The following is a 23,711-nucleotide window of genomic DNA, read 5'->3' on the forward strand; positions in this document are numbered from 1 at the left end:
TGTTTAAAAGAGAACAATTCACAGCACATGCGATTTTCGCGCAGGAAATGAATAATGTTACAAATGCAGTCTTGTTACAATATAAAAAAAAATCAACAAAAATGCAACAAACACTCGCGTGAAAAATATAGTCAAAGCATCTTCTTCTATAATCTTTATTTGGTGCATGTCTTTAAGCACTATGGATTCATTTATTTGCCCATTAAGCCAGTCTACATCAACTTCACCTTCTTTCTGACCGAGGCATTTGTGCCACAAGCAGTTAACTGTTTGCAAGCATCCTTTGCTGCAAAGTGCATTCTCAAGACTATGTAGTACTTCAGAAGTTCTGCTGTCAGAGTGTCCCTGTGGGTACAGCACCCAACTCCTAGCACACCAGAGCCTTTGAGTAAATCCAGAATTTCCCAGAAGGTGTCTACACAGAGGCTGTTTTCTTGCAGGAGAGCGGAGATCTTGCTTTCAATGCTTCTAAACATGTTGAATAGCTCCCACGAGGGATATTTAAGGCAGCCTTCCTTGAATTCTCTTTCCAGAGTTAAAAAAGCTTCTGGGCACTGCGTATGTGATGACTGAATTTTGCTGATGCAGGCAGCACACTTCTCGTGCTTCAAAAAGGAGTGCACAAGATAACCACATAAGTAGTACACAACACAGGCCTGTGCATCAGGCATGCTGTATCCATGATCTGGAGCAGTGCTTCCCTTAGCCGGAACATCCTTTGAAGGACTGCAGAGCTTGGAAAGTTTTAACGTGATCACATTTTGGAGTTCTTCATGCGTTGCCAGGCGTTCTTTCTTTCCTGCCTTCATGGTTTCTTGAACAGCAGCAAGCACGAGTGTTGGCTCTGCCGCAACATTGCCAGTGATGCAAGTCTTTATGGGCGTGTACAGGCTTAGAAGTCTGTATATGTGCGAGAAGCTCACGATGGTTGGGTGGTCTTCATCCCCTCCAAAGCTTCTAGTGACTCCAAAAAATCTCTGAAAGTCAGAGAAAATATTAAGTGAAGTCTGCTTCGCCAGAAAATTTACAAACATTTGCACCTCTGTAATAGCAGATATGTAACGTTGCATAAATTTTCCAGATTTCTTACCTCCAAGGGGTCCTGGTTCAGTTTTCCAGTCAGAACATATTGCGCTCCTTGGGAAAGCAGGTCGGTGATCAGGTCTAGGACAGATGCCAGAGTCACTCGGAGAGACTCCATGGTCACTTGTGACGCAAACATGACAGTTCCTTTCCTGATGTTGTTCTCCTCAGTTGCATTTACGAGCCCGAGGAATTCTTTTATGACCTTAAAAACAAACCGGCATGTAACATTCATTAGTATATCCAAAAAAAGTTACATTCCATTAGGCTAATTTTTACATACCTCCATTTCTTTCGATGAGCTTCGGATCCCAAACCGTGGCAGCTTCACATTTAGGGCATCAAAGAGATTGTTCACCAATGATGTGAACTGAGCTGTTCCATCACAATTTTCCAGACCGGGCTGTTGAAGTCTTTTGTACACTTTTAGGCCGATTGCAGTGCTACGGCTGAAAAGCTGTAGAGTACGAAGTTCCGACAGGTTAAGCACATGCATGGAAGAATTTGGACCAACTGCAAACAATATTTGTATGCACCAACCTGCACAGCCAGTCTCACATTCATTTTCCTCAAATTGTCAGGGTTCACATGCTCCTTTGTCAGTTTCGGTACCACACGAAGCTGCTGTTTGCTCTCGACTTCCTGCAGTACACGGTAATGATCGAAGTTGACCTTGTGTTCACCAATCTGTAAGTAAAAATATATAGAAAATATTATTTGAGAGTAGAAGCAAATACCTTAGGTGTGCAGTAAAACCTTAGTTCAAGCTAACCCAAGAACAGTTTATACTCACCATGCCGTATTTGTGGCGAAGGAGATGGTTCCTCACACATTTAATGATATGAGGCACATCACAAAGGAAGTACAGCCACTTGTCGGGATCGCATGGGTGCTCAGTTTTGTGCTTGGGTGTATGAAAGTTGCCTGTGATGCCGAATGTTGACCACATGGCCTTGTTTGTGCTTGCTCCATCACTGATAACTGCTACTACTGTGGCCTTTTGTTTATGAAGCTGTATGATGGCTTCTAAAACTATCCTTGCCAGGACTCTCCCAGGAGCAGCACTTTTTGTTGCAAAGCTGGCGATTGGTTGCACCCACGAATGAAAGAGCGGCACAAACATAAGAACAAGTGCATGATCTGCCACTGCAGTTGACTGCTCGTCATCGCCATAATCAACAAACCCATCAACCTTATAGGTTTGTTTGTTAAATGCGACAGTTCGGCGCACTTTCATTTCATCTAGAATGAGCGTTCCATTGCACCTGGCTCCTTCTTCTCGTTGCATAAATGCACCAATGCTGGCAAGTGAAACCTTATTAAAGCCAAACTCGCAAGGCATTCCTTTGATAATTTGTTTCAGCCGTGAAGAAGTAGGCAATGGCAATAGGTTCATCTTCGACATCAGCCTATAAGCAGCAGGACTCGAGATCTTTAGGAGGAGGCAAGTCATCAACCATTCGGATTCGTAGCGCTTTCCTCTGGCTGACTTTGCTGTGGAAGTTTTCAATGCTCAACGAAGAGCGAGCTGTTGTGCATGAGGAAACCCTCTACAACTTTGTCAATTTCACTGCTTGAAACTTTGTTAAGCTGCATCTTCATTGCACGAATTTCTTTCTTCGCTTTTTGCCGGAAAATAGTGGCTCTAATAATTTTCTTCCTTAAGTTTCTTGCTTTTGAGCAAAATCTTTGTTCAGGTTTGGTCCAATCCTTTCCTTTCAATGCTCGGTTTCGCTTCTCTCGAGCACAGAGATTCTTCCTTGTGCTTTTGCATGGTGGGCACAAGCTTTGCTGAGAGAGCCCAAAGCACTTTGTGTTCCTCCACACGTTGTGGCTTTTGAGAGCAGCTGTTGCGGCCGCAATTGACGGAAATAAACTACAATGGCAACCCGTGCACACATTTAAGTTGTCAACATAGTTCAGAAAGGACGACACTTTTTTCAAGCTCGAGAGCTGCAGTTGATTTCCCGAACCGCACTCGGTATATACACACGGAGGAACAAGCTTTCCCCTTGAGCTCACAGCAACAGTGAAGTCTTTCTTCACAACTACAGCCCTCTCAATAGTAACAATACCGTTGCTTGCAGCAATTTTGAAGAAAATTACTTCCTCGGTCACGAGCTCCACATTCCAGGACTCAAACTTTGAGCGCCCTTGGAATGCAGGAATCCAAGTTGTTTCATCTGACTCCAGTTCTGCTTCGGAAGGGGTCCCAGTTTCATCGGGAACGACATTTTCGCAGTTTACGTAGCACGCATTATTACTTTCCGACAAGGGAACATCGTGATTCACTGTATCTCTTCGTTTCGGGGGTTTCCTTCCCGGCTTCGATGCCTTTGGCTTTGAGAGGTGCACAGGAATATTTGGAAAAATTCGTGGCACCGCACCTGGCTTAAGAGTCCACCGTCCTCGTGGAATTCGAACAGTGCTACCGTTAACGGTGTGCTCGTAGCAAGTGATCAGGTCCTCCGGCTCAAAATGTACATCGCAAATGTACGTCTTTGTTGTCACCTTGAAGGCTTTTCGCGGAATGGCAGCTGCCCACGCCCTGAGCACTTCGGGGTCATTCGGAGGTTTGAAGAAGTGGCGCAGACCGCACGTTTTTTCTTCCGAAGCATATCCACTTCGGCAGCCCGGCGCGCTGCACGTCGGCATGTTGATAACGCGTCAAGCTTGGAGTACAACACAACGGCACACGATCATCATGTCACATTCCTAGAAAGAAACACAGAAAGACACAGTGCGAGTGAAGTAACTGTTTTGAGCGCGCACCAGCGATCGACACCGAAAAAATGCACAGCAAACAAAGCACCGAACTCGGCTGGCACGGCTGCAGCGGGCACGTCGGCACGTCGGCATGTTGATAACGCGTCAAGCTTGGAGTACAACACAACGGCACACGATCATCATGTCACATTCCTAGAAACAAACACAGAAAGACACAGTGCGAGTGAAGTAACTGTTTTGAGCGCGCACCAGCGATCGACACCGAAAAAATGCACAGCAAACAAAGCACCGAACTCGGCTGGCACGGCTGCAGCGGGCGACGGCCTCTTTCCACGCCAATCTCAACGCGACGCCAGCGCCACTGCTCGGCTAGGATACGCGTTAGGGCCGCCTCCGACGGGGAGTTTTCCAACTGACCTAATCTAAAAACGTTGATTGTAGCGTCTCATCGACAAACTCCGGTATAGTTAACGTCGCTCCAACAACATGTAAGCTTTAACGAAATAGTTTTAGAGCGCAGCTCTTTGGCGTCCGTTCCTGGGTTTCGCGTCGTCGTCGGCGTCGGCGTTGTCGTCGGCCTCGTAACCAGCTCCGCCCCCCTTTCATCCGCAGGTGGGGTTGACTCACTATCGGCGTCAGCGGCATCAGTCAGTAGCTGCTATCTCTTCCCTCCTCCCTTTATCGTGTTGTCCGCTTGCTGCGCGCGCTTCTGCCCCCATCGTTTGCCGCTGGGTGTACACGCCGCCCCCCTCCCCCCTCTTCCTGCGAGTCTCCGGTTGTCAAAGCGCCGGCTCGAACTTAATTCCTTTCTTCGCTCCTCCTCCAATGCAACCCCTGTGCGGTGGCAATCAGAGAGCCAGAACGGTGGCGGCGGATCTGTATATGTGCACCGCCCGAGCCGAAATTGCCGCTGCCGTTCGCCCTGTGCGGTGGCAATCAGAGAGCCAGATCGGTGGCGGCGGATCTGTATATGTGCACCGCCCGAGCCGAAATTGCCGCTGCCGTTCGCCACTGCGAAATTATCTGCCAGTTCTTTCTGAGCCATGAGCGAGACGACCGATGGAAGTCCTCCGTGTGCTAAAAAAAAAATTCTGTGATAGCGCATACATGTGTTGCTCGATTTCTTTGCCTCAATCTATCGAAAAGGTGAAACAGCTTATTTGCTGCGCTCAAATTTCGCATTAGGAAGTAACGTAATCGTCGGTAATTTTTTCATACAGGCATGCATTTAACACCCTTTTCTGCTCAAGGACATTCGAAGGTCAAGTGCGAAAACATGACATTGAAAACTACACAAAATGTACAAATGTAATTAGAAACGGAAGTAGGGTATGTCTAATCAGTCCAACCTCAAAATTTCAAGTGTAATGACCCGCCGCGTTTCCCGTCTGCATGACATAGCTTAACAGAGCGTGTTGCGCGCCTCTATTCTGAGCTGTAAACTACACCATCGAAAGCTAGTACAATAATGGCGTGGCATTGGCATATGCCGCGACCGTCGTGGTTTCTGGCACGTAAGGCGTGAGAACGAGCCACCAAGGGAGTTTGGAGCTGTCTGGCAAAGACAAGGCGAAAAAAAAACGGATGGATAGATGGATGGATGGATAAGAGCGCCCCCTTTGAAACGGGGTGGTGGCAATTGCCACCATGCCCAGCTTTTCTTTATTTTTTTTAAAACTGTGTTGTCAGTTCTCATTAAGATTCGCCATCATCTTTACCTACGGTTTCCTACAATTCTAACCTTATGCCACATCTCTGTTTTTCATCCACCAATCCTCCAATCGCTTTTTGCTAACTTCTACTGCAGATTTATTCACATGACCATTGTTATCTTTAAACCCTAGGGCCTCAGGAAGAGTGGCTGTGCCTGCATCGACATCCGGACGGATACCATCACATTTGAGTACGAGGTGTTCAATTGTTTCCTTAGATCTTCCACAAACTGCACATGTGTCATCTTCTTCGTTAAATTTCTTTTTGTAGCTGCGCGTTCTAAGACACCCTGACCTAGCTTCAAAAAGTAGGGCACTGCCTCTTGAGTTATCATAGAAAAATTCTTTCCTGATCTGCCTTTTCTAGTATCGATATAGTTCTACACTATGTTTCTTTTCCATTAAATTCATCCAATTTTTAACTTCCGCGTTTTTAACCTGACGTTTAATACTCTTTCTTTCTGCGTTCTCATGACCGGCATACTTACTGGTTAGTTTTCTAGTTCTTTTCCGCCACTGTGAGTCAACGCTCTTTCTGTATAAATATTTAAATACCTTAGCTGCCCACCTGTTATCGTCCAATTTCCTCAGGCGTTCTTCATATCGTATTTTACTCTTAGCTTCCCGTGCTGCCCGTGCTTTTACACTTAGCTTCCCAAAAGCGGATGCAGCGCCATCTGGTGGAGCGGCTAGCAAGTGTGTTCTGCGTCAAGAGACATCGCTTTCTTCGTCTTTTATGTTTGAGTGCGATCGCAAGAGGTCGGTTTAAACGTGGAAACTTTCTTCACCTGCAAGAAGCGTCCTGTTGTGGTCACCGATGTACGGGAATTTGGCCAGGTTCCTCTCGGGCGCATCTGCAGTCAAGCTCACCGTTTGTGCGTGTGCCGCCAGAGGTGCCAGGTAAATGAACAGGGGCTGTAAGAGAACGACGTACAGACACCACCAGTTCTGTAAAATTCCCTCATTTTCAGGGCAACCAGCGCTGATTAAAACGTGTTGGTTAGAGCGATACTAAAGGAAACATCAACAACAACAAGAAGTAAAGTCATACTAATAAACTACTCTTCGGGAAAACTATCGGCGTTTCATTCTCGCGAGAAAAGGAAAATGTGTTGATCAGAAAACCGGAAATAAAGTACTCTTGGCCACTCCCCCGTAGTGGGTATGTGCCATTCTACTTGAGGCCAACCAACCAACCATAAAGTACTTCATCTTCTTCCATATTCACAACCCCAAGAAACGCCGATGATGTTGCGTCAATTTACGACGAAGCGCTGCGCTGGAGCTGGAGGCCTTCTGAGTCCCGCTGCGGGGTAGCGGCTGAGTACCTGGCGGTGTTGTGCTAGCTTGCCCAATTTGTCCTTCTTGTTTTCTGTGCCTGCTCCTGTTATAGGGCGATAGGGCGCGGGACGACGGCTTAATGTCTACCTCTTCTCCCGGCCAAGGGTTTTCCCCTTGGTCGGCCTCTCTTCCACAGGACCAGCTCCCAATCGATGTCTTTTTTCGCAGTGGAGTCACCAGCATTCCTGTGGCTTTAGTTCCAGCTGATGGAGGCGCCATTCGTTTGAACAACCCGGAAGCGGTGCAGGTGGCCCTTCAGTCTACATCGCCTCATTTCATGCGAATCACAGATGTGCGGCAGTTCGGCAAGGGTGGGATATTGTGCAGGTCACCGGACAAGGATTGTGTCGCCGACCTTTTGAGGTGTACCTCCTTCGCCAACCACCCGGTGAGCGCATTCATTCCGCCTCATCTAGCATGTTCCAAGGGCTTAGTCCGAGGTGTTGACTCTCGATTGAGCCCTTCAGAAACGCTGGAGAACCTCTTGTCTGCGGGCGTCATTGCGGTCCATCGTTGCAGCAGAATGGTAGAGGGGGTGAAAATACCTACAGAGTCCGTCATAGCCACATTCGCAGGAGTAGTATGCCCTTCAGAGATCAAAGTGTGGCCACTAGTGTTTCGAGTTGACGCATTTAACTCTCGTCCCCTTCAGTGTCAGAACTGTTGGAGATTTGGCCACAGCGCCAAAGCGTGCAAATCAGGCTCACGGTGCTGTGCATGCGGCGAAAGCCATGCTAGAGAAGAATGCCTTGAACAGCAAGAAAAATGTTGCCTGTGTGGTGGTGCCTACTCTGCCAACTGTCCTGATTGTCCTGCACGAGCTCAAGAAGTGCAAGTTCTAGAGATAATAGATAAACGTCGATGCACGCGACGAGAGGCCTTTGCCGCAGTCAAAGAAAGAGCCTCATGCTATTCTAGTGTGGCTGCCAAATGTCCACCTGCAATGGACGCCTCTTGGACACAAGCAATTACCGCTGCGGTTGAAAAAGCAGTGGCGAATGCAATGGAACGTATTATGGAAACGGTATCCACGTGCATCTCACAGGTAGTAGCTACCCAGATGACTAATCTGCTGCAAGCGCACGCCGCTCCGCTCTTGTCCTCTATGGTTTCGGCTGCTCCTCCACCATCTGTGGACATCAATAGCGCTCCACAGGGCCAAAGTCAGCATGAGCGACAAACGACTCCTGAAAAATCTCTCCCGAACAGTGTTAAGGACGCATCCTCTGATGAATGTGTTGAGATGGAATTCGATACCCGCGCCCAAAAACGAAGTGGGTCTCCTTTGAGTATCCCGGATCTATCTTGTCACCAGTCCAAGTCCAAGAAAAGTCATGCAAGTCAAAATCCTAAGACCAGGATTCTCGAAGCGGCAGTTGCCGCTGCAGCACTCCCGCCAAGATAGGGTCGTTAAGTGTTCTTCAATGGAATTGCCGATCTATATCCTCAGCTTCAACAGATTTAATTTGCCTATGTAATCAACTTCAACCGGATGTAATTACGTTCAGGAAACATGGCTTACTTCAAATATTAATTATCATCTCAAACATTACCGTTCGTTCCGGCTAGACAGGTCTTCACGAGGGGGAGGGTTGTTGCTGCTGATTTCCTTAAAGTTTTGTCACAGGGCCTTCATTTCTTTTCAGTATGCGGACAGTCAGTGCGAAATACTTGCGGTTGATCTCAGTATCCCAGGTCAACAGCCCTTTACTGTAGCTAACGCATATTTCCCTTCAGGTGTGCATGACACTCGGTCCCTTGACTCATTGATGTCTAGCAGCAGATCTCAGGTTTTATTAGTTGGGGATTTTAATTCGCACCACGTGACGTGGGGGTTTAAAACAGATTGTCTCGGCTCTAGACTGTTTGATTGGATTTGCGACAACAACATAGTCTGCAACAATTCAGGAATGCCCACATTTGTACGTGGTCTATGCCGCTCTGTTTTAGACTTAACTTTTTCCTCCCCAGGAGTCTCTGTCTCGTCTTGGGCGCCTGTTGACTGCGCGACAAACAGTGATCATCTACCGATTAGTTTCAGGGTTGCGTGTAACTTAACTTTTCCTGAACGACAACAGCGCGCCTTCATAAATTACGTTCGCTTTAAAGACACTCTCAAATCAGCTCTCACAATCGATTCGGACCGAAACACCACTACGAGTTCCGAATGTAAAGCTACACATATATGCACAGTGTTGGAACGCGCAAGGCAAAAGTCTGAATTCATTGTCACAGGATCTAAGGATGCTATCACCAATAATTGGTGGAATGCAGAGTGCACGCGTGCCTATAGACGGCGGAAAGCAGCCTGGAAGAAACTCCTCCTAAATCAATGCCCAAAAAATTGGTTGGATTATAAGTATGTCGCAGCAACATTTAAGCGCACTATCTCCCGCGCGAAGGAGGAGTATATTACAAGTCATTATGATTTTCTTTCTCAGTCAGGAAATAAACGGGCCTTGTTTAATTTTATGAGGAGAAGGAAAGTGATTCCTCCGGCTGTCAATATTGAATCCCTCGTTCAATCCCCTGCTGACATCGCTAAGGCCTTAGAGGGAATTGCGGGTGGCCTAGAACGTCGATTCACATCTGCACTTCGTTATCCACCTACATTCTCATGCATCTCAAGTGATTTCATTGAGGTCACTATGCCTGAGCTTTCGCAAATTGTTTTGCGCCTATCTCCAGCGGCTCCTGGCCCCGATAAGATCACTACATCTATGATTAAAATTTTGTTTACCGAATCTCCTGAAGATCTGTTGGCTCTGGTTAACCGTTCCCTTAAAGGTCCATGGATTCCCCATGAGTGGCGTCTTGCGGAAATAGTTCCAATACTTAAAAAACAAGGGGAGGGTTTCACTTCTGACAACATACGCCCGATTTCATTAACATCGAATTTAGTGAAATTGGTGGAACGGGTCCTGCTTCGTCGTATCATGTACTTCATTTCTGCAAATGATATCTTGAATCCTTGTCAAATTGGTTTCAGGCCGGGCTGTTCGATTTGGTGTGCTCATACTGACCTTGAGAGCCGTATTAAATTAGCTCGCAGCACTAAACAGTTTGCCGCGCTTGTCACTCTGGATATCAGTAAAGCCTACGACAGCGTCGAGTACTCGATGCTGTTACACAGATTGCAGGTCCTTAATTTCCCAAATTATTTTGTAGCCTGTATCTTTGCTTTCCTGGAAAACAGAGAATTTTATTGCTGCCGAAATGGTGTTTCTTCAAAGAAATTTCGACAGACAAGAGGTGTTCCGCAAGGCTCAGTTCTTTCTCCTGTTCTTTTTAGCATCTTTCTAAGCTTCTTTCCATGCATCCATAATGTGTCAACTTACGTGTACGCTGACGACATCGCATTTTTTGCTTCTGCAAAAGATATTCACTCTCTGTATCAGATCTTGCAGGATTACCTCAATATTCTTGACAACTGGTTAGGAAGTATTCATCTGTCCCTCAATGTGAACAAATGCGCCTTGTTGGTCTTCCCGGTTTCTCATCCTGTACATATCTGCGTTTCTTATAGAAATCATATAATTCCTCAGGTTCAAACAGTGAAGTATCTTGGAGTGATCTATGACTGTACTCTTTCCTGGCGGCCTCACATTGAGCAAGTTTCTGTAAAAGGACTTCGGGCCATTGGCATCCTGCGTCGGCTTTGCAGCGCTAGGTCAGGGATGAGAAGGCACACACTTCTGCTGATCTATAAAATGTATGTCCGCCCAATTTTGGAGTTCGGATGTGTTTTATTCTCAGGAGCTCCTGCCTATAAACTTCGACCGCTTGTGCTCTTGGAGCGTGAGGCGTTGCGCCTCTGCTTGGGACTTCCAAAGTATGTAGCTAATGTTGTCCTGCACCTTGAGGCGCGAATTCCATCTTTATTAGCAAGATTTCGCCTTTTAACAGTCCAAACCTTTTTAAATTTGTGCGACTCTCCTCTCCACACATCCAATGCAATATTTCTTAGTCAGCCCGCAGTCTTTTTAAATGCCACCTGGTCTCGTTTGCATACTCCGCAGATATGTTTCGTGCAGTCTCTCCTCGATCCCTTAAACATTAAGCTCACAGATATCCATCCACTGCATAACATCTCACCTTCAGTCGAGATTGCATTTGGTAACATTTTCCCATCGAATGCCAAGCTCCAGCCCTTTCCTCTCCTTCTCGGTTTGTTACAGGACCACCTAAGATCCTTTCCTTTTCATATTCTCATTGCCACCGATGCCTCGCAGGATCGTGAAAAGGCAGGTGTGGGCATTTTTTCACCTGCATTGGGATGGTCCTTTTCTCTCCGTCTCCCTGACTTCACTCCAATTTATCTGGCCGAATTATTAGCTGTCATTCTAGCCTTACGTAAATTAGATCCTGCCGTTTCCAAAGTCATGGTTATGACGGACTCTCTATCTATTTGCTTTTCATTATCATCACCCTCTGAGTCTCGGGCATTACGCCTCTTTAAGCAGCTGATCCCGCTTCATCTAAATTCGGTGAGGTTGCTTTGGGTACCGGGTCACGTGGGCATTCAGTTAAATGAGGTTGCTGATTCATTAGCAAGGGCCTCTCTCTGTGGTCCAATAATTGCTGTCCTGCCAACCTGCGCATATACAGCTGCGGTGAGGTTTCGCAGTTACACAATATTTCAGGAATTTTCAGCCTCCGCGCTTACTTCATCCCCCGAATACAAGCATCTTCTGCACCCTTGGAGCAGCAAAGACTGGAGTTCGCGCAGACTGGAGGTCTCTTTCACGCGTTTGCGATGCCGAGTTCCTCTGCTTAATTTCTACCTTCACAGATCTGGTCTGGCGGTTTCTCCACTGTGTCCATTTTGTGCCGAGCCTGAGACAGTGGATCACTTCCTGCTGTTCTGCCGCCGATTCTCTTCTTTGAGGAGGCGCCTATTAGAAAATTAGTTTCACCAGCTGGGTCTGCCTGTGTCCACTGAGGTTGTTCTTTCCTTTGGCGCTACTTCGCTTGGACGAAGCAACAGGAGTGCGCGCTGTGCAGTTCAAAAATTTCTTTTAGAAACACAGCGACTCCCATGCTAATATTATTTTTTTTGTTTGTTTTCATTTTTCTGATTATCAAACTTTTAATTTATTATTATTATTATTATTATTATTATTATTATTATTATTATTATTATTATTATTATTATTATTATTATTATTATTATTATTATTATTATTATTATTATTATTATTATTATTATTATTTCTGTCTCTCTTTCAGTCAATACAAAATTGAACCATTCCATATGTTGCATTCAAATTTGCACATAATGCCGTCCTCCCATCTTCGATCCCCCTGCTAACAGGTCCCCTTTCGTTGCGTCGTCCAATCTGTCAGCCTATACCCTATTAATACTCATTTACCTCTAACACTCTTAATAATTCCAACAGTTCACCGCCTGTGTCTTGGCCACTCCCCCGTAGTGGGTATGTGCCATTCTACTTGAGGCCAACCAACCAACCAACCAGCGTCGTCTGCGTTGAACGTTGGTGAAGCACACCACGTATCCAGCGCGGATCACGTGATCCGCTCTGATCAACGTTTGTTCCTAAACATCTGATCATCTTTCCGTATAGTGCCGCAGCATTCCACACGCTACATTCTTTTTCTTTCTTTTTTTTTCTGAAACACTGATGGCCTCATAACCCGCAAAATGCCGGCATGTAGTGAAGACTCTGAAGTTAGTCACGGGATGCTGGCAGTGGCGGCAAATTAACTAGTCTTTTAATGACGATGAGCTTGCCCAACCTGGAGAAATAAATTAAATATTGACGCGACCGGGTTTCGCGCCAGCGGCGGCGCGAACATATATCAGTTTCACTGGGCACTGCACGAGAGCACTGATATATCGCCGTTTTTTTTTCCAACGTTGTATTTATTACAATAACGCGATGTTTTATGTACATGAGCTCTCTATTAACATTGAGAAGATAGTGGAACATCAACACACATCAGCAACGAAGCACGAGAAAAGAATCAGTGCAGAGCACATAGCTAATATATCATAACACACACATCTAAGCAACAAAGAACTAGAAAAATAGGCAATGAACAACACAGCACTAAGAGCGAGTGCCACTCCTGTTTATACTCGGTCTGGTCATACAATTCTCTTAGGTGTACAATCATTCTGCAGAAATGGTCTTTAGCAGACACAACATATTCACCATGTCGATCCATTATGCACATTTTACACAGGCTATGTAATCCAATCAGAAATACTTTATCTAAGGGTTCATCAACAAATAGCAGTGCAGTGAGAAATCGTACAGAATGCGACGTTAATTAAATCTTTTCTTCAATGGCTGTTGCATGATGTCCGAGAAAAGTATTGCATCTTTAAAATTAATTAAACAATGCTCAATCGTTTCAGGAGCATCACAAAGACGTCAGTGCTACGAAGACACGAATATACACTTTTTCTCTAACCATGTTTTAAGGGGTATTGTCTCAGTGTGTAGCTTAAAGTAAAATGTTTAATGGCTATCCCTCACAACCAGTCCGAATTCAGTCCCCTGTGAAACAGGGTTGCCCGCTGTCGTCGCTCCTGTTCACATTATGCCTGGAGCCACTTTGTCTGTTATAAGCAGTGCAGCTGTCAATGGTTTTCGTGTTATGGATCACGAACTGAAGGCATTTGCCTATGCGGATGGCCTCACGTTTTTCTGTTCTGATAAGCCAAGCATCGATGAGGTTAATCGTATAACGGAAGACTTGGGTTCAGTGTCAGGAGCTCGAATTAATCTTCCTAAGGATTGCGGTGTCTGGTTTGGTATATGGGGAACGACACCTGCTGAATATGCTGGCATACAATCGACACATACGCCGCCGAAGTACCTTGGCGTTTCTTTGAGTGCCTATAAGCACACTGCACATTTCTGGAAAGACCGCTTGCCAACTCTCCAGCGCTATGCTCGGACTTTTGTGCCCCATGGTCTCTAGATTTTTGGCAGGGCGACCGCATGCAATCTGTTTCTCGCCACCAAAATTTATTACGCACTGCAAATCATTCATTGCAGAAGACTTCATATCCAGCGTTTCCACAGAATTTTCGCAACTTTTGTTTAGGATTCGTCTTTTCAGTCAATAAGGCGTGATAACCTTTTCCGGCTTGTAAGCGTTGGCGTCCTCGGTTTAGTCCACCTGTATGTCCACCAGGTGGTTTCACATTTCATGTTTTTCCGGGACACTACACACACCCAATTGTGCGTGCATTCCTGCAAGTGGTTAATAGTTTATGGAGGTTTAACGTCCCGCGACTCATGGAGGTAAATTTAGTTCATGCTTTACCGAGCATCATTGCGTCTTCTAATGTTTCTGATCATCTGTGTTTGTGGGGATTCATGCATGAGGTGTATTTGTATGTTTCCTACTTGTTCGTTTTTCCCCTGAGTTTCATTTTTCGATATCGAGAAAACGGTTGTACAAGGACTTAATCTCTTTCCTCTGTCAATGTATCGCTCTGTGTATTTTATACCCCTGTCACACGGGCACGTTTGAACTCCTTTCAACTCCCTTCAGCCAAGGTAGTCTTTATCTCGAGGGAGATGCGTGCCGTGTCACACGGCAGTCCTAAAGGGAAGGAAGTTTAAAGAAGTTCCTCGCGAAAGGAGATCGGTCATCTCCCTCGAAGGGTGAAGGGAGTGCTCTCGTTTGCAGTGCGCTTTACTTCCGATGGAGTAAACAACCTTTGTCTTCGATCATTATATTTTAATAGTGAATATATTAGTTATTATATCATAAAACAAGCAGTACAGCTCAGTTAGTTATGTTTCACTTTAGTGGCAGCACTGTACTCTCAAGCTAGGCGCTGGCTTGGCAGCTTGCCTTGACTGCGCCATATTTGTTTTGATCTGTGATCGCGCACATGCTCGCACCTCGCACGTGTGCTACCCCCACGATGGACGATGCATCTGCGCAACCCGCGCTGCTTCCGCCAGCGAAGCACCAGCCGCCTCTCCAGCACTTTGAGAAGAGAAATGAAGAATTAATAACATTTCAGTTGTTTTAACGCTCTTTTTTTATGTGTTTGCACTAAATAAGCCGCGCCTAATGTGCCCCTGGCGTATTGTGTGAGAAGCTCGTTACAGGCCGTGTGGCACGGAGACAACTCCTTCGAGGTGAAACTCCTCGCACTCCTTTAGGTCAAGGGAGTTCAAGGGAGTTCCGAGTAGGCCGTGTGACAGAGGTATTCTACCGGGACAGGACGTACTCAAGAGAGTTCGTGAAATGCCCCTCTCCCTATGTACAAAAACTATTCTATCGCCGCAGCCGATCACGCCTCGCGTTGATGATGATGATGATGATGATGTCCTCAGGCTGAATGACACATACCCACGGCGGGGGATTGGCCAGGGTGCATAGAGGATACAAACGCACTCATGTACAGTGAATGGAGTATATTTAAATCTAAAATTTTGGGACGCAGAGCTAGAATTTGAACAAAACAAAAAATACGGAGAAAGAAAAGTGGTGAATTCACATTCTAGCAGAGGAATCTACCAGATGAAATTATATAATCGTGAATAGAATCGAACACTGGTTTCAGGGCATATCCCTTGGCGCTTGCCCCGAAGGATAAGAGAATCGAAATAGATAGAGGAAGCCCAAGCCGAGCGAGGGGGATCCCCAGCGAGGGGGATCTCCAAGTAAATTCTACGGAGAGCAGCGAGCCGCCGGGAGGAGAGGAAAAAATGTTCTATAGGCTCAATTTCGCCACAAGACTCACAAAGGTTGGATATCGAAAGCCCCGATCGGCATAAATAAAGATTTAGCCGCGGTATCCTGCAGCGCAAAAGGGTCATGGACACCTCACATTGCCTCGAACTGCACATCCGCAGCAGATTCTCGCTCTTCTTCTTCTTCTTCTCCACATGAAAATGGCACATACCCACGCGCGGGGTTTGGCCAAGGTACGGTGGTGAATGCCAAGGAGGTATATGCTCGGGGGAAAAAAAAAAGAAAAAAAAAGAAAACTAAGTAGAATAGTAGAATGATTGAAATGAGAAAATATATGTGAATTGTTAAAATTTTTCAATAAGTAAACAAATTAGATATAGCAGGAATAAAATAAAATACGCTTTTGGACATGCGGTCGAATTTTATATGGAGTTAACAGGGTAAGCGACATTATAGAGTACACTATAGCGATATAGTGCCTAGAATATACTGGCAGGGTACTGGTACTGGTATATACTGGTAGAATATATTAACAGGGTAAGCGACATTATAGAGTACACTATAGCGATATAGTGCCTACAATATACTGGCAGTATATTCAAGGCACTATAATAGCGACATTGCACGTCGTCGTCTCCATCAGCTTCCATCTGTGCGAAAGTCATGAAAGGAAAGAAAACGCGCTTTCAATCGTTCTTTTTGGTAAGTGGCGTTGGTGTCGTCCTACAAAAACCTACTTTCACATAATATTTCGTGGCAAGCAATGCTAAGTCGCTGGTAATTTTTTTTTCCCTTTACGCGCCGACGAAGCCTACCCTCTCAGTACAAGCGTGTTTTTTTTTTCTCTCCCCCGTTTGGCACCCGCAACGTCAACCCTCGCGTTATTATCGGGGGCGCGCTACATTCCGATAAATACGGCAGCTTCCACCATGCCGCAGGTGCTGGATGGAAATGAAAGGCCTGCAAACTAGGATTGAACCTGCGTCGTCAACGAACGGTATTTCACGTAATGTGGGACGCAAACCTTGTTCGAGTCGTGGCTGGAAATGATGTCGACGGCCCTGTCGGTGACGAGGTTGGTGTCGTACGTGCCATCTGCGCCCGCCACCAGCGTCTCGTTGTCCCAGTAATCGCGGCCACACATGTTGTACTGCATTCCAACGGAAGTAGGAATGAGAGAGAAGCGCGGCGCAGTCGCCTGCAACATCTACTCGTCGTCTAAATTTTCGTTTAACTGCGTGCATGAATCTCGCTTCTCTGCCTGATGTGAACAAACTACCACTTCTGTCTGTGGGACCCTTAAATATTTTAATTTAATATAGAAATACCTACATCTAGTACAGTGAGAAGGCTTTTTTTTTTCGCACAAGGGCGTCAAGACATCTTCAGGGCCCGTTCCGCAGCAGATTCGTGGCGGTCGCAGAATAAATCTATAGTTATATTCTTGAAATGTACCTTTTTCTAACAAGAGGTACCGTAGCCATAGCTTCGCTATGCAGGGTTTTTCGGTAATGAATTTACACATAATTTTTAAAAATAGGCTCCTTCAGTTAGAAGAGCGCTTTTTTTCGGCAAAGCATCCTCAGCGGTGTAGTACAACAGAAAACAGCGAAGAGTGCTAACAAGCAGACTGATTAACCAATATTGAAAGGTTAACTTTTTAGCTATTACTGTTAGGCGCCCCAATTATTGACAGGCGTGTAACCCCCCGTAAGTAATATCCATATATGTTTTTAGTGTTTCGAAAACGAAGTTACCCTCGGCGCTGTGGTGGTGCATGGTGGTGGTGTGACACTTTTTATTAACAGCCTTTATGTTAGGCGTTCAATAGGTCCTGGGCCAAGGACGTCCCCTTCACGCACACAGAACTTGACACAGCACTCACACGTTGTAACACACTCTGCCCCCGGTACAGATAAAATCACATACACAACTCTCAAGAACCTTCCTCCCGAAGCCCAAACATTTCTACTTACTGTCATCAACGACGCCTGGACTTGTGGCACCCTGCCAGTGGACTGGACATCGTCCCTGGTCTCATTCATACCGAAACCCAATAAACCCTCCACCATCAATAATCTCCGTCCTATTTCCCTCGGCGCTGTAGACCAACAAATTATGGCTACATCGCGCCAAAATACATGCGCTTTCTAGAAGATTGCATGCAGGGAAAGCAACCTCTCCAGTGCCTGCAACTCGTCGACATAGCCGAAAATTATTGGGCCGCAGCGCTGAAGGTAATCTCATTTACGAAATTACAAAAAGTGATAAGAATATTACTTGCGGTGGGCTACACGCCTCTCAATAATTTAGTGGTAGAATAATTAAGGAGCCCAACGATAATAGTTAAAAAGTTAACCATTCAATATTAGTTAACCAGCGTGCAAGTTAGCACGTCTTCGCTGTATTCTGATGTACTACACCGCTGACAAGCTATGCCGATAAAAGCACGCTTCTACCTCAAAAAAGCCTATCTTTTAAAATTGCGCAAGCAACCCTATATTTACACTGGCATTATACATGTCACCCTCAGACCGTCCCACACATGCCGCACAGCCATGGTGGTTCACTACCTGCTTCCATTTGCTTTGTCTCTATTTGCCACACCTACGCACATATATAAAAAAATGACAAATGATTTAGCGTTGTGACGCTAAATGCGAATTGGGTGCGTTAGCACTTGAGTTTTTATTTCAGTTTAGGTTTTCGTTAGAGCCTTTGTTTTCAAGGTCAGGTAGCCTTCAGACAAAGATCGGCAAAATCAGACTCAAGCTCCGCCTTAATGGTGTGACGCAATAGGGCTAATGGATTAATGCTCATATATGTGGAATTGGTCGTTCTCTACTTTATGTTTATAGATCATTTGGTTGGCATAGCTCCTTTGCTGACAGTGGCTGCAACTTCAGGAACCCTTCCTAGTTTTAGTGAGAAGGTGCGCAGCACTGTGTCCCTGTGCACACAAGTTGCACACGCAAAAGGGTGTATCGCCCACTACGAGTTCCTTCCGAAGCAGTGTGGTGAGATGGAGGGGTGTATGGCGGCGTTTGAAACAGGTAGGTTTTAATTCTGAATCGTGTAAAAATGACGCAGTCAAGATTCTGACAGAACACCACCTTGTTAGACAGTAATCATCATCATCATCAGCCTGACTATGCCCACAAACTTCTTAATCTCATCCGCCCACGAAACTTTCTGCCCCCCCCCCCCCCCCCCCCCGCTATGCTGGACAGTAATATAACAATCTTAACAAAGTGCCGTAAGAAAATCTGACAACATATAGCTAAATATTAATTTAGCCTCACATATTAACACACAATCGTTATCATATCCTTCTGTGCCTGACCAAATCAGAAAGTTGGCTGACGGTTCGGAACAATTACTGCTTCAACCATTACTTGATCAAGTACTTGATATTTTGCTATCGTAAAGTCAGGAAACGGAAAAGGAGGATGAAAGAGAGAAGCACGGATGCAGACACAAAGGCGCCATTAAGAGCCCTAAAATATCTTCCTTATGTGCCCCTCCCATCTAGTTTTTTTTTATTCAAGCTGTTTGCCATTAGGCATAATGAAAAAGGGAAAGTTATATAAACGATACAGCGCTGTATCGTCCATTTTCTTGTCTTTTGTGCTCGTCTTCGTTCGCGCTGTTTATTCAAGATTCAAGATATAAAAAGGAGTGCAAACAAGCCTCTGCTATGCTGTTGGAAATCGTCCGAGAAACGGATTCGCTCGACAACTTTTAACACATACATTTCTTTCCTTTTTTTCCCTTTTGTTCCCCTCCCACGTGTAGGGTAGCCTACTGGGCATCGCCTGGTTAACCTCCCTGCCTTTCCGTCCTTCTGTTTCCCTCTCTCTCTTTTTTTATCTCTCACGAACTCCCTTGAACCTTACTCACGCCCCATCTTCCGCAACTGGACGGCGCTTTCTATAAAAAAAAAAAAAACGTGCTTCGCGGCTGCTGTCTTTTTTTTTTTGGCTCTCACAGCGACAAGCTTCGATATATCGGGCACACCAAACATATTGTAAAATGAGCAGTCACTGAATGGCATAAATTATCAAGCACAGAAACAGGCATGCAAGTATGAAGTACGTGATCGTGCAAGTAAACTCACATAGTTCAGCTTCTGCGTGAAGTAGTACTTGGCCGTGTTATAGTATCCGTAGAAGGTATCGAAACCACGCCGCGTTGGTAAGTACTTAGTGTCGGAGTACCCCAGGTGCCACTGCAAGATAAGAAAAGACGATAAAATTGTTACCCTTGTCATCAGTGTTATCTATGAGGCTCTGCTGTCATTCGGTGCACTGGACGAAGCTGCCTAACTCCGAAATTACGTGCCAAACGCAACACAAACCACGGATTCAGTAAGGTCCAGTTATAGGCACTGGACGTCACTGCCCGTTAAAAGCGAAATAAAATAGAGGAGGCAAGGTCAATGGAAACGCCGACCACAAATTACATTTTTCGTACCATTTTCGGACGATCCGTTTTTCAGTTCATTTACAATGCGTGCCGTATGACATTGAGGAATGTGAATTTGATGATGTTCACACCCAGAAAATCTGGACAAGCGCATTTTACAGCCGAAAGTTGTTTATGAACACAATTTTTTTTTCAAATATCGTAAGATTCCACTATAACAATCAATATACCCGCAGATCTCCCCTGATGAGGCTTGAATTTTTGTGCTATTAAAGTTTTAGCTATAGAAAACCAAGGTTAACGTTTTTCCTACAGTCAAAAATGTCCCCCTTGGTTTTCTGTGGCATGTCTTAACTACTGGATGCAAGCGATGGAGAAACATTAAAAGAAAGTTTTTCTTACGCATCGGAAGAATGGACTATTAACTTAAATATCTCCATAACAGTATCTTACAAAATTCCACAGTTGCCTCACAAATAAAATTGATGTCCAACATTCTGAACTTGAGTTTAAAGGTTAGCGAGAACAGCCTGTCTGAAGAGTTCCTCGGCTGGTGCGTTTTGGGTTGCACAAGGTAATGAAAGGAAGGTGCAGGATTTGAAATTCCTCCAGGATGTCAGTCATAAGCTTTGATGTTCCGCTCGAAAGAAGTCGTGCGTTTCATAGGTGAAGTAAAATAAACTGGCTTACAAATGACGAGGTCATATTTAGACCAGCAAATGCATTCCACAACTTGCACACTCACCTGATGGAACCACAACTATACACTATGGATTTCTAAGCTGCTCTATATCGCAGGCTTTAGTGCGATCCGCCACCTTACTTGATTACCTTTCTTTGAACTGATCTGTAAGTCATCAGTGTACATAGATCTCAACGTGGTATTCGCCTGCGAACGGCGAATGATTGAATATTTTTTTTTTACCTCGTGCCGTTTCGGTTTGAACAATCGAAGCGACAGCTGTGAGGTCAAAATTTATTACAGGTCACGTGAGGCACGAAGTGTTTATTAGTACCCTGAGACTGCCTAACTGGATCCCTTCGCGGCCTTGTAATTAAATAATTAATTAAATAAAATTTAATATAACCACTACTTCATTCGTTCCCATTCCGGCTTTTGAGACAGGCTGGCTTAATTGTTGTAGTGAATTAAAATGTCCAAGCAGTGATTATGTTGCGGTTGTCATATGCGTCACGTGACGTTTAGTAATTTTGACGTCACAGCCATCACTAGGCTGCTGAAAATGAAAGAGAAACTCTAACATTCTAGCTCTACAGAATCGACACAAACTGTGGGTCCCCTTCGATTAAGGATTATCTAGTATCGACTGCCTTTACCGGCGGTTCCACCGAAACGTTTCACTACACACTCATCGGCAGCAAAATAAGCGCTGCATGAGAGTACACTACAAGCGATTACCTTTCCTAGGGCGTGTGTCACGTAGCCAAGCTCCTTGAGTCGCTCGGCCATGGTGGGAATGCTCGGGTCAATGCCCCCCGGCTGGGCCGGAATCATGACGGCGTGCTGCAGACCTGCGACGCATGCGCAAAGAGCCCCCGCTTAGGCCGCGCGAATGCGGCTCGTCGAGAACTGGGCCACAGACTAACCCGCATTTTACATAACTTTTACATAACAGAAAACTGTGCTATAGATAGGGTAAATATAACTAAAAATGAGATAAGTGAGTCATGTATCGCTCTGAGAGATTCAACGAGAAACAAGTGAACAAAGGGCGCGATGAGTACAGTTAACGTGAAAGGCGCAGGTAGAGGAGATTACATATATACGAAAGGTAAAATGCGACAGAAGTATGTCGAAAACGACTGCTTCTCGAATCATATTAAGCCTTAACTTCGAACGCTCAGTCCAGACCTCCAAGGAGCACCAACCCCGTCGCACTCGTATTTCACAACCCTGTAGCTATTCACCGGTACTCGTACACTAAGATGAATCAGTTTAGCTGGTTCCGTAACGCTGGGTACCTTTCGTCACTTTTTGAACTCGATTACAGCTTCTCTCTTTCCTAATAAATGCTTACATAATCGACAGTCTTCGTAAAAATCTTGCAGTCCGCTGCGACCATAGCTCGAGTCGGAGTGCTGCCAAGTGGTGGCGCTGCTATCGGCGATTCTAACTAATGGTAAGGTTGCACCGGGTGAGAAAGCATGTGCCACTGGCTCTAGTGAGTCCTTGCTATGCTGTTGGTGCCTTGTCGCCCATAGAAACCTCCGTATCGGCCAGTCCTGCCTGTCTGTCTCACCCGCGATACAAGAGTAGTGCGTGCGAGGTCCTCTTATCAACCTCAATCTACAATCTGTGCCTGTCGTGTCCTAATCGTTATCTATCTCCTCACCCATCCTGATGGGGTAGAGGCCAGTCAGGAGAGCCGCTCGTGAAGGGGTGCACGTCTGCAGCGTGTAGTGCGAGGTCAGCAGGACGCCGTGTGCGGCCAGGGTGTCCACGTTGGGTGTAGGGATCTGTCGCGAGCCTACAAGGCTGGTGTCCGCCCAGCCCTGCGAATGAAAATACCGAAAAGCAATGGGTTTCGCTCTACTAGCAACGCAAGCGGGCTGGAGCGTAGAGCCAATGGTATCATTTCGCTACTTCTTCAGGGGCAAAGCGTCGGGCAGCTCTACAGCTCTAGCTGTTAACGAATGCTAAGGTTCTCGAGTAAAACATGTCGTCGTCGTCGTAGTAGCAGTTTAAAAGCGTCCGTGCAGCCGAGTGTGGCAGAGATCACGTTCGGCTGTACGGACGCGTTTAATGTGAGAGCATTATAAGTCCCGTGGTTTGGTTTATGGCTTAAGGGGGGTTTAACGTCTCAAAGCGACTCCGGCTATGAGGGATGCCGTAGTGGAGGACTCCGGAAATTTCTACCACCTGGGGTTCTTTAACGTCCACTAACATCGCACAGTACACGGGCCTCCAGAATTTCACCTCAATCGAAATTCTACCGTCGCGGCCGGGATCGAAATCGCGCCCTTCGGGTCAGCACCCGAGTATCATAACCGCTGAGCCACCGCGGCGGCTCGCACAAAGCACATGCCTTGCGGCTCGAAGTAACTCCCCCCCTCAGAAAAAAAAAACGTGACCGGGGTTAGGGGGGCAGGAAACTTTAACGGGCTGCATATTTAGGCATCTTTACGTATCTTTGCGAATTACCTGTTGCGCAATCGCCGTTTATTTTTTCGTCGGCATTATGCCTCATCACCCAGTTACTGCCATGTGGCTTCTGGTACGTAATTAGTTAATTATGTCATGAGTGAGTGGGGTGTGCGCGACTGACATAGAAGAATGGCCACTTGGGCTGCTCTATACAATCTAAAGCATTTTGAAGTTAACGCTGTTGTTTCTGGCGAACTGGGCTTATAAAATCTTCATGATGCCATGGTCATTTATTGTCTCATAAAAATGGCGAAGTACCCGGTTAATTGAAGAGACATGGTAGAGGTCATTGTCCTGATGGTGATGGTGAAAAATGACGACGCAGTATATAGGAACAAAGTGACTAGCCAAGGTCATTTATTTCGTTCAGCCTTCTTGCAAAAGTAAACTTCGTTTAGAGCTTCAGTGCCATATAGTTAAGCCTGAAGTTATCAACCTCACATCGCCTTAGGCTGAACGTTTCTAGAAAAAAAAAATTGTGAAAAAGAATGCAGATGACGGAGACGCAAAAAATATATGGGGCAAGCGCTGACTACCGTGTAACGGGAACGGGAGGCATATGTTTCTTA

The 23,711-nt window shown here is 45.7% G+C and overlaps 2 protein-coding genes across 2 annotated transcripts in view; both read right to left on the reverse strand.

The window, feature by feature from the left end:
* The window catches only part of LOC149359944 (arylsulfatase B-like), a 42,059-nt gene that overhangs the window by 10,261 nt on the left and 8,087 nt on the right, over positions 1-23,711 (reverse strand). The window contains exons 2-6 of the mRNA XM_089569167.1: positions 22,331-22,490; positions 21,397-21,509; positions 19,669-19,779; positions 16,576-16,701; positions 6,311-6,437 (exon numbers count right to left, since the gene is read on the reverse strand). Of these exons, the coding sequence (XP_089425293.1) occupies positions 6,311-6,437; positions 16,576-16,701; positions 19,669-19,779; positions 21,397-21,509; positions 22,331-22,490 (637 nt within the window). The remainder of the gene's footprint in view (positions 1-6,310; positions 6,438-16,575; positions 16,702-19,668; positions 19,780-21,396; positions 21,510-22,330; positions 22,491-23,711) is intronic.
* On the reverse strand, positions 213-1,704 carry LOC149359945 (uncharacterized). Its single transcript, XM_089569166.1, has 4 exons — positions 1,624-1,704; positions 1,367-1,540; positions 1,091-1,288; positions 213-977 (listed from the first exon to the last, which is right to left on the reverse strand). Exons 1-4 carry the CDS (start codon positions 1,645-1,647, stop codon positions 213-215), a joined length of 1,161 nt encoding a protein of 386 aa, XP_089425292.1. The 5' UTR covers positions 1,648-1,704.

The sequence above is a fragment of the Amblyomma mixtum genome, chromosome 2 (assembly GCF_055824585.1).
Source record: "Amblyomma mixtum isolate Tamu chromosome 2, ASM5582458v1, whole genome shotgun sequence".
NCBI classification, from domain to species: Eukaryota; Metazoa; Arthropoda; class Arachnida; order Ixodida; family Ixodidae; genus Amblyomma; species Amblyomma mixtum.